Genomic DNA, 12071 nt, shown 5'->3' on the forward strand with positions numbered 1-12071 from the left:
AACAGTTAACATATAGACCTTCTCTTTTCAGGTTGAGTTGTCCAAAAAGCACAGCATCATGGGATCATTATACAGCTCCCACTCAATGGATGGAACAATGACCATCGACTTGTCGCTTGAAATAAACAGAAAACTGCAGGCAGTTTTAGAAGACACACTGCTGAAAAACATCACTCTCAAGGTGAGATATTTGTGCATTTTTATTCTTCATTATTAGGGTGTGTAGTACTACCATTGTCCATCTGTCTGTATTTAGGTAAGCTTTTCAGAACTAGTATTTGTTTTATGATCACATTTCTCATTGTTCAATGGCTCGTTTTAATTTAACCAAAGTATGTCTCATTCCTTCCCCTGCAAAAGTTTGATGGAAAAGATAAAGTCATTTAAGGGAAAGAATTGCCCATTTTGATTGACACACTTCATCCTATTCAGTCTCATAACTTGAATGTGTATTGTTGGCAAGATATATATTTATCTATTGCTTCCTGCTTCCCAAGAAATGCTCATAAGTTTTACTTGTATTGTTGACCAGGACCAGGACCAGATATATATTTATATGCTGCTTCTGTCTGCTCTCTGGACACATTCATAATATTTTTGCATGTATCAGGGGTAGAAAAATCCATTGCCCAGGAGCCTGGGACAACCAAATGCTAATGCTGGGCAATAATTTTTCACAATGTTTAAGCCCAGCTGGGCAATCAGAGAAACACTATTAAAAACTAATATGTTAAAAATCATCATGGAATTTCATATTTTTCCAAACAAACGTTGACCATTGAATTGTCAGTCTTGGTACCTTTAGCTGGGTGCCTGAATTATCATACAAATTGAGCGTTGAGTGATTTTTTATTGGTAAGAAACCACACTAGTCCACATACGTGTATTATTCATTATCAGATGTAGTCATTGGTGTCTGTACTACTGGGGATGAAACCTTAAAGAAACAAGACCAGTGAATGCTCATTTTTAGTTAACATGCTAATAAATAGTGGCACGATTTTTCATCTTTGACTTACACTAGTATCACACTTTCCCATTAGCTGGTGGAAAATATGGGCACTTGATGTACAGCATGTGATACTCGTTTCTGTTGGTTAACTTTTGGTAAAGGAATATGGCAAGTATAAAGAATCAAACCAATTGCATTTGTTCTTGCATACTGTATATTGGTTTGTATGGTATTTTACCTTACAGTTTAGGTACATGAATAAAAGTATTCGGTTAACGATAAAATGAACCATAATGGTATAAACTTAGATAAACAAAAAAGATAGAGAAGTTTCCGGTCAAGGGTGGCCAGCTACTAGAAGATGGATGGACAAGAAGACATCGAGTCAGGTTACCTTTGCAGGTTTAGGAGTTGATTTATCAAATTACAAAAGAGCATCGGGGGAAAGGAAATTGTTTGATTACCTTTTATTTGCTGATCTTAAACAAATAAGTGTGTCAACAGTTATGACACTTTCAAAAAGTGTTACAGATATTGGATGCTTTTCACATAAATGACAAAATTTATTGAAGAATTTTTGTTACATTATTGTAATTAACTTATGTTGCAGTAAAAAAAATTCAAAGCTGGTTGCCCTGAGGCATCCATATAATTTCATCATGTTTCTATTCTTGATGTATTGTTGGCCAGAGATATGTTTATCTGTTGCTTCATTTTTACTTCAGATTTATATTTTATCTTCTTGTGCTTCATGTTTTCATTTCATTTGAAATGGTTTATCTTCCTCAAGTTTTAATGCATTTCTTCGTTTTTGCATTTTTTTAATCTGGACCCCTAGTTTGCAACATGCAGCCACTATTGTGCTGAGTACCATAAAACACTGGTACATATATATAGCCACTATTGTGCTGAGTACCATAAAACTCAAGTACATATATATAGCCACTATATATGTCCACTATTGTGCTTAGTACCATAAAACACTAGTACATATATATAGCCACTATTGTGCTGAGTACCATAAAACACTAGTACATATATATAGCCGCTATTGTGCTGAGTACCTTAAAACACTAGTACATATATATAGCCACTATTTTTCTGAGTACCATAAAACTGTAGTACATACATATAGAGCCACTATTGTGCTGAGTAGCATAAAACACTAGAACATACATGTATAGCCACTTTTGTGCTGAGTACCATTAAACACTAGTACATATATATAGCCACATGGACACATTCATAATTGTACCATATATAATTACCTGTCTTTGTGGGTGGATTGCACCTGGGATTAGGAAGACCTATTAAATTTGTGTTGAAAAGGTCAGAGGGCAAGGTCACTGACTGAATCTAGTTACCAGTCTTGGTGGATTGCTTGCACTTTGGGTAAGGATGAACCCTATTGATTCTGAAAGAACAAAAAAAAAATTGTTCTACATAACTTAAGTTTACTGCCACCATCTACATTTACCAATTTTTGTCGATGGCTTGCACATCAGGCAAGGTAGAACCCTATCAGTTTTGTGGTTAAAAAAACTCAAAGGTCAAGGTCACTAACTAAAAGAAGAACAGTTTCTGTACTATGACTTGTGTCTATAATTAGTTACCAAACTTTGTGAATGGCTTGCACAGGAGATTAGGAAGACGCCTTTTGATTTGGGGGTCAAAAGGTCAAAAGCCAAGGTCACTGGCTTAAAGAAGAAAAATGGGTTTTATACAATACTATAGATCTACAAAATCAAACCTTAACCAAAGTTTGTAGATGGCTTATACTGGGGGCAGGGAAGAAGTGGTTTGATTTTGGGGTCAAAAGGTAAAAGGTCAGAGTCACGGTGCCTGAAATAAGTGGTTTCTGCTCAGAAATGTAAGTTATTTACATAGAGGATTATTAAACATGTGGCAAGTATATAAAGTACCGTTCATAGTATTCTTATTAGTGATAGTAGAATGAAAATTAAGACCTAATTTTGAACACCCAGCATTGGTAATTGCCCTTGGTTAACTCAAGTTAACATCAACAGTATTAATTTACTTTCATAGAACTCAAATTCACATGCCTATTTCTTATCTTCTAATAGGAGAGTCTTGACACACTGGGGCAGGAGATAGCTCGTTTGTCACAAGAAAACAGGTCACTGCAGCTCAAACTACAAGAGAAGACCAAAGACCAGGCTGCTTCTTGACAAAGACTGAATCCAGATGTCACAAGTTTGTAAATCAGGGACCAATTTAAAGGAATGCACATCTGATGATACTCAAAATGAAATACATGAGCAGGCAGTTCCTGGTGGCTAGCCAGGAAGAGAAATGAAGCACTGAATTTATGGTTTTGCAATTGTTAGACATTGTTATCAATAGTTTGTAGACTGTAATAATGGAACTGTAGATGGTGGGATATATACATTAGAGTTTTAGATTCAGCTGTCAGGGCACCTGTCAGGCTTTTCTCAATTTCATGTGGTTGGACATATATTTGATCTTCCATGTATTATAAGATGTATTGCTCAGTTACCAGGAAACATATCTTCATGAATCTCTGTGTTGAGTCCTGCATACATGCCAACCATTATGCTTTTGGCATAATCGTTACGATTTTTTTCACTAAATTATGCCTTACACGTAAATGTATTCGGATTACTCATTTTTGGTATATCCCCCTCCACAAAAAATTACTAATTTATTTTCTCATTTTTATTAACATCCCATTAATCACACAGACCATATTCAAGAAAAGACGGCTTCTTTGTAACTATGACATAAGAGTATGCTTGTCCGTAGACTTGCATGCACTTTCCTAACAGTATTATGTTCTGTTTATAGCAGCTGCCCTATTTCCGAGAAACATGCTGGTTTCTACTTTCAAACTTTTGACCTCGGTTTCAATTTATAGCAGCTATATGGCTTAGGAGAGAACATACTGGTTTTCTAACTTTTAATCTTTGCCTGCAGATTCTTTGTTTTAATTCATATCTGGTACAGAACCAGTGTATAGGTATTTAACGCTAAAAGTCAAGTCAGATTTATTCTAGTCAATGCGCGTGTTGCAGCAAAAATGTTTTTCAAATAATTTCACAGATGGATTAGAAAAAGATGAAAAATCGATTCAGAGATGAATACATGAATTACATAATACAGCGTTCCATTCTGGGGCCGCTTCATGCCCCTTGCAGGCTATGTGGAAAGTATTTTAATATTCGTCATGGTGATGAAATAAAGAAACATTGAATTAGCTTGTTTTACTAACTCCAATACGAAGGTAACTACTTTTTTACAGCAGAACTAAATTGTGGACACAAATTTTATAAATGCAAAGGCATTTTGTACCAAGTTCTTAATAGAACACGAACTACCCCTAGCGGTAGAAGACTACATTGGTCCTTTGTTCAGACGGATGTTTCCTGATTCCAAAGTTGCAGAAAATATGCATGTGCAAGAACAAAATCATCTAATATTGTTAGGTGTTTAGCAGAAGATACTTCACTTAAAATTGCAGAAGTCTTGAAAATTGGGCCATTTAGTACAGGAATATTGATTATGATGACAAAAAGTTGTACCCATTCTGTGTTAGAGACTTTGACAACGAAATGTTCAAAGTCAGAGTGTTCTTTCATTACCAGAATAAAAAGTAGATTCCACTGGAGAAAACATTTTTTAATTTGCTTGATAATGCTTTGAATAAACATAAGTTGCCAGAACTGCATGGAGTTTACAGCTGATACTGCATCAGTGATGACTGGAATTCATAAAGAAGTTGCATTCTATATTTTGAAAAATGTCTCCATCATTGTACATATCAGGTTGTCTCTGTCATATGATGCACCATGCGGCAGGAAAGGCTGCTGATAAATTAGAAGGAGAACTCCTGAAGTATCAAATTGGCACTCTACCTGACAATGTACTTCATGGGGACAGAGTTCATTTTTTTCATCTTATTTCCCAGCTAAAGACCCAATAATTGAAAGATATAAATTTCCTCTTCTTTGTCAGGTTATGAAAGGAATATTGGTTCTTTACCATTCTAATGGGGGCCCCGAGTGGCCGAGTGGTCTGTATGCGGCGGTTCGAGTCTAAGATTCAGCCAATGTGGGTATGTGAGAAAGCTTGCCAGTAGCTTCTCGTGGGTCGGTGGTTCTTTCCGGGGTTTTCCCGGGTTCTTCCTCCATCATTAATACTGGCCGCCATGTATAGCCTATCGTGTGCTGAAAAATGGCGTTAAACCCCACAACAACAACAACAACAACCATTCTAATGCTGACTGTGAGAGATTGTTCAGTATTGTTAACAAAAATAGAGCTGAATTCAGATCCAAGCTCTGTAACCTAGCACTTAGTGCTCTACTGGTGTGCAAAACATTCATAGTCTTAGCTGATACAGAGTGTTTTGAAATGCAATATGAGAGTCTGTTGCTTTTTAAAGCTCAGAGTGTTATAGATGAAAACTTGAAGCACTTTTTGATGTTAAAAGTCCAGAGGGATAAATAAATCATTTTGTATATATGCTCATTGAATTTTATCATGTTGTATATGGATTACTCTTTTTCTGCTCGGATTACTCTTTTTGTCCACTTGGATAACACTTTTTCCTCACCAGGGGTTGACATGTATGGTCCTGTTTTGAAGGTGGAGGACCCAGCATTGAATTGATGACCATTTCCTATTGATAGCTATGTCATGTATGTATTTAGATATCATTTACTTATAGTTTATAGCATCGTCTAGGAAAGGTAATGAAAATTATTATTATTCCATATGCATGGCAAAACTCCAAATCCAAACTAGATTATGCAAAAATATGATGTTTTGCACCTGTGTATGAACATTTTAGTAAATTCTGATCATACTACACTCCTCTCCTCCACATTTTCGTAAACTCTGGATAACTATACAGTGGTTTACTTTATATCTTTATACCAATGTAGGTATGTGAGAAAGCTTGCCAGTAGCTTCTCGTGGGTCGGTGGTTCTTTCTGGGGTTTTCCAGGGTTCTTCCTCCACCATTAATACTGGCCGCCATGTATAGCCTATCGTGTGCTGAAAAATGGTGTTAAACCCCATAACAACAACAACAATATATCTTTATATTCCAGAATTTGAGAATTTGAAGATTATTGTTATCCTAAAAAATAATTGTCTTAATCCCTGAAATGAAAAAGTGTTTATGTGATACACATGAAAAGAGCGAACATAGCAAGTTTTCACATAGTGGCATTTTAGTGATCCTGAAATGCTCTTATCTGAGAATTCAGATTGGGGTTTTTACATATTTTTTAGTCTTTTGGGAAAATTTGTCTTAAAACCAGATGCATTTCAGAGACTAAAACTAATGACCTGGATAAAAATGTACAGGGGAGCCATGACATGATGTGGTCCTTAACTGCAAATGCATTATGTACCTAACCGTGGTATAGCAAGAAAACTGCAAATGCATTATGTACCTAACTATGGTATAGCAAGAAAATTGCAAATGCATTATGTACCTAACCATGGTATAGCAAGAATAAGCAAATGCATTATGTACCTAACCATGGTATAGCAAGAATAATCAAATGTATTATGTACCTAACCATGGTATAGCAAGAATAATCAAAGATTCACTGAATGGGTGCATGAGTGGGGGAAGGGGATAAATAAAATGCTGGTTGAACATATAACGTTACTGTCAATTTATATAGCAGTGAGGGTGGCTTAATGAAAATTCATCATACTTGTGCAGAATATTATATTTTTTTATAATCTACTGGTTTCTGAAACTAAACTGAACTATTTTTATCTGTTCATCAGCATGGCTGATGCTTGGAGTAGTGTTAGGGAATGGAATAAAGGACATATAAAAAATCAGGATCCATGACACAACCATGTTTAAATTTATGGGTATCAGATTTTGTGGTTGATTAGAAATGCATATATTTGGGTACATATTTTGTGATTTGTCATTTTATTTTATTAAAAATATAAAGCATGATAAAATATTGAGTAAGAATGTATGTATCTCTCTTAAAGATTATACCAACATTCACTTCCATTATTTTCATGCAAACAGGCAAGCTAATGTGTGCTGCAGTAATTCAGTTAATGGGGTAAACTATTGATTGTTAAAACTTGGCATAAATGCAAAGGTCTGAATCAAAAGAAAATGCTGACATCTTTAGTGCATGCAGATACAAACAAACAAGCTTAATTCTTATACTTTTATTAAGACTGCATTTTTTTGTTGTCTTTTAAAGCTCTGTATCAAAAGGTACAGCTCTTGACATTTGTGGATTAAGTTCAAAATAAAGCATTGATGGCAAACCAAGCTTTTTTGAAACCAAGGTTCTATCTTTTCCCTATATAAACAGTTTTGTCACAATAGTTTCACTCTCTAAAGTATGTGTGTACCTTTTTCTTAAACCTTAGGATCTTATTTTCAGGAGGTAATGTGCATTTTACAAAAGAACTAACAAATTCCATTTCTCCCCCAGTCAATCTGTTGAAGGTGCTATAGCTGCATACACAAGTCAGATTCACTTCTTGTGAAATAAATTCACTGCATGGTAACTAAATTGTTTACTAGACTCACAAGAGAATTAAACACTGATAGTCTTGTTCTTTGATTGTTTATGTTAATAAACACATTTCATTTCACATGACAGTGTAACTTCTTGATCTGCTTTGTCATATTTATGTCAGAGCTGTGCAAACTGCCACATTGCAGTGGAATAAATATGATTGCCATATTCATAAATGTTCATTACTCAATAACTGTTAATCTGATTTGTTCTTTTTTAATTTCTTTATTCATGGTTGAAATGAAATATATTTAGATACTTTTGGGTTACAAATTGATCCATGTTTAAATGACCCTGCATGGAATTTCGAAGGTAATCAGTGCCAGCTAAAGCTCTGATGTGCCAGATGATAGATGGGGACACGTACTGACTTTATAAAAATGATGATGTCAGAGGAATTTGAGGGATTTTTTATGCAACAGACTGAAACCCATATTCAGGGTTAACCTTATAATGGCACTTTTCAATATTGCATTTTTTTTTGTTTTGTTATATCTTTTAAAAAATTATTGGTCATGATCAGGGGCTGATTGCTGACAAGAAAGACTAGAGAAAAAAATCAAGTACTGGTTTATTGCAAACATATAACAAATGATGATCAGTGTACAGTCCAAAATGGCTGACTATTGTAGCAGGATGAAAACATGAAAATGAACAGGATTATTATATGTATTATTTATTTAAAAATCTTATTCTAGTTTGCAATTTTGGGTGCACACTATATATTAGTGTGCATTATACACATTATACACACCAAAATACAGTATTATAATGCTGCTGACAAAAGTCCAAAAGCAGGAAATGGCTGAAGTAGTTATTCAAATATATGTTTGCTTGAAAAGAGGTGCAAACTGCAATTGACATCTGATTTTCAAGAACTTGATTGTTGTCACATTTCTCAGATGTTTCTTAATTTCATTGAATTGCATATAGTTTTAGTGTTTATTACTAGAAATGGATATAAAATGTTCCTTGGAAAGTACAGGTGAACTCATTAGAGCACTGTTTTGCACTTTATGTTTAATCAAGCATATCCTCATAAGCATGTGATGTCATTTTCTGCTGTTAATTTTCTCTATTGTTTGATATCCAATGATAGGGGATTTCCAGACAGTGTAATAGATAATCTGTTGTTTGATATCCAATGATAGTGGATTTCCAAACAGTGTAATAGATAATCTGTTGTTTGATATCCAATGATAGGGGATTTCCAAACAGTGTAATAGATAATCTGTTGTTTGATATCCAATGATAGGGGAATTCCAAACAGTGTAGTAGATAATCTGTTGTTTGATATCCGATGATAGGGGATTTCCAAACAGTGTAATAGATAATCTGTTGTTTGATATCCAATGATAGGGGATTTCCAAACAGTGTAATAGATAATCTGTTGAATGAGATTGGTGATAATCAGGTACAGTATTATTAGATTTTCGAAGGCTATGTATATTTTTGTATATTGTTTCTGCTTGTTGTTAAGTTGTTAGGCATCTAGTGTTGGATAGTGTTCCGAACATGAGCCGAAATTTATGTAGGAATCGCATTACTAAATGCTGCATGCATTGCCTGATATACTTAGTTCCAAAGGAAAAAGAGTATGTGAATCAATCTAAAAAAAACCACTTTATTTTTCTCTATTTTTTTATTATTTGAACTTGCACATAGCTAGATTAATGCTTAACAAAATATAGAAAGAAAATGCAGAATAAGACACATTTTGCCTTTCTGTGCATGTGAAGTGAAATTACAAAATATTCAACACTCACTGTAAAGGAATAACAAGAAATACTATTGATCTACAAACAGAAAAGTAAATAGAATATTTCTCACTGTTGAATTGACAAATGTTGCAGCCTGCAAGAAGGGATGAAATACACACTTCTGGATATTGGTATGAAATATAAACTGAAATGTTCAAATTTTTTAATTACAGAGAGTGATATTTCAGAATCAAGCTCCTGATTGGTCCTTTAAGAATGCCATTTGTATGGGTGCCATTAATCAAATCAGTAAATGACTACCATAGTTAGGTGCCATTTATCATATGCTTTTGATGTATCATGTATATCATACAGTACAAGTTGTGTCCCTTATATTACCAAAGTAAATATACCTGCTAAAGCATGTACTGGTACATTTTTTAATTGAGTTAATTAGGTACAACAGATAAAGCATATACTGGTACATTTTTTAATTGAGTTAATTAGGTACAACAGATAAAGCATATACTGGTACATTTTTTAATTGAGTTAATTAGGTACAACAGATAAAGCATATACTGGTACATTTTTTAATTGAGTTAATTAGGTACAACAGATAAAGCATATACTGGTACATTTTTTAATTGAGTTAATTAGGTACAACAGATAAAGCATATACTGGTACATTTTTTAATTGAGTTAATTAGGTACAACAGATAAAGCATATACTGGTACATTTTTTAATTGAATTAATTAGGTACAACAGATAAAGCATGTACTGGTACATTTTTTAATTGAATTAATTAGCAGATAGCATGGTCTAATATCATTTGACAAAGATATAGGGAATGTGCCTTTGTGTAAAATATGCATATTCCATTCTTTTGATGCAATATTTCTTGCGTTACAACAAGGTTAAGTATAAATAGATCTATACTTTCTATCACACTTTTGATACAGGAAGTTTTTAGTGGGCTAAAATAATGACTACAAGACTTTCAGACATTTTATGTGAGCTGTTAATGAAAATATAAAAAACATCTATATCATATTCTTGTAAGGCAGCTGTATTTTTAGCGTATTTTGGATAGATGTACATAGCGAGATGTGAAAAATACCATTTGATTCAAGGGCAGAAAGATCCCTGCAGATGATACTATAAATTCTAAGACATATTTTTTATTGGCACACCTAGTTAATTACTGTAGGACACTGTCTATATAAGTCAATGTCAAAACTTTCCATTCCTTTTTCCTGGTCTCTCCAAATTTAGATAAAATGTCCTCCAGCAATTGCAATGACAGAAGGGTGATTCAGGGGTTCAGTTTGATCTGGCCCCCTTTTTCTGCAGTTAAAAGGGTACACTTTTAAGTAAAATACGAAGTTTGCCAATTTAAGCAAAATGACCCCTATCTTTTTTTACACCCACCTCCCCCCAATGCTCTTGGCATATGTAACTTGGCAGAAAGAATGACACCTTGTCAGTTCAGTAGTCTCCCTTTACAATTGAAATATGCTAGTATTTCAGCCTTGTATTAAAACTGTATAATATATACAAACAGTGGACCAGTATCATCTTCACATTTAGGTTAAATACTTAACAAAACACCTCTTTTCATGTCACGGCAGCCGAGGATATTAATTCGCTACAAAATTGTAGCTTTAACGTTTCATTATCATGTTTTTTTTGTCAACCTTTTTGCACTTTTTTGTGTGTATCTAAGGTATGTAACTTATATTTTTAATTGTTCTTGATGTTCAGTATATGGTTTATCCACAATAGTACATTGTCATTGTCATTTTGTTTATTAAGATGCAAGGTAGATAGAGCTTTGTTGCATTAATGCAGTACATATAATTTTTTCTGAAAACCTTTTGCATCCAACAGTGCACTTGTAAGGTCAAATGGTTTTTTCATATGGATCATTGAGTCCATGGTTGCTTTTGTAAAGAATGTGTACACTTCTTCATTTACAAAGCTTTTTCATTAATGTGTATGCATTAAACAATATATAGACAAAACTATATGCATGGTTTGTTTCATGTTTGTAAAAAAAGGTGAGTTTGTTATGGCTTTGGGATGCACAATATCAGGCAGTTTCTCATCTTGACGGACTCAGAACAAAATACAAATGCAGTTTTGTATTTAATACATATCCACTCTACTTTTAGCAAACACTGAATGGATTTAAAAACAACTTTATGAAAGTTCAGATTGGTACATCTAAGAATATTGATGCATGGATGTTAGTGAAAGCACTTGCATAGTTCAAGTCAGGGTGTACAATATAGAAATTGGGATTCACCATGTACTGAATGCCAGATAAACCATGTAAGATTAAATAAGTCATTAAAAATTTGTGCAAGACAACAATTATTAATGTACATATGATAATTGGTGATGTATTGAGCTTTTTGTTGTGAATGTCTATTTATTACATAAGAAAAAATTCCGTATCTGGAACATGTGAAGAATAAAGTAGTGTCATAAAATATCTTACAGATTTGTTTCTATTTTTATTTTTCTATTTATTTGTAACAATAACTAAAGACCATGTAGCATGCTTGTCATATGAAGTTTAACATTGATGTATTGAGCCTTTGACTTCATCATTCCAAACTTGTACAATGTTATCTGTGTTACAGTGAAACCATGCTCATCCAGATTTCACAGGGATACAAAAATATTTTGAATTAATGGGCATGGGGAATGACTTTTAATATACAGTACAGCAGTTCACAAAAACAAATAATCCGGATAAGCAATTTTTGGATAAAAGATTTCTGCTATATAAAGACAAGGCCTTCATGACCAAAGTCAGTGAAGTGTACAGTAGTGCTTGGAGCACCTTATATTTTATAGAAT

General features: G+C 33.8%; 1 protein-coding gene across 1 annotated transcript in view; it reads left to right on the forward strand.

Annotated features, from left to right (window-relative positions):
• LOC149795622 (coiled-coil domain-containing protein 186-like) overlaps positions 1 to 11705 on the forward strand; it is a 91581-nt gene extending 79876 nt beyond the window's left edge. The window contains exons 17-18 of the mRNA XM_089965453.1: positions 32 to 181; positions 3037 to 11705. Of these exons, the coding sequence (XP_089821579.1) occupies positions 32 to 181; positions 3037 to 3141 (255 nt within the window). The 3' untranslated portion in view covers positions 3142 to 11705. The remainder of the gene's footprint in view (positions 1 to 31; positions 182 to 3036) is intronic.
• Positions 11706 to 12071: the final 366 nt, after the last annotated feature.

Source organism: Sinohyriopsis cumingii, chromosome 7 (genome assembly GCF_028554795.1).
Source record: "Sinohyriopsis cumingii isolate HCF-2022 chromosome 7, ASM2855479v2, whole genome shotgun sequence".
In the NCBI taxonomy this organism is placed as follows: Eukaryota; Metazoa; Mollusca; class Bivalvia; order Unionida; family Unionidae; genus Sinohyriopsis; species Sinohyriopsis cumingii.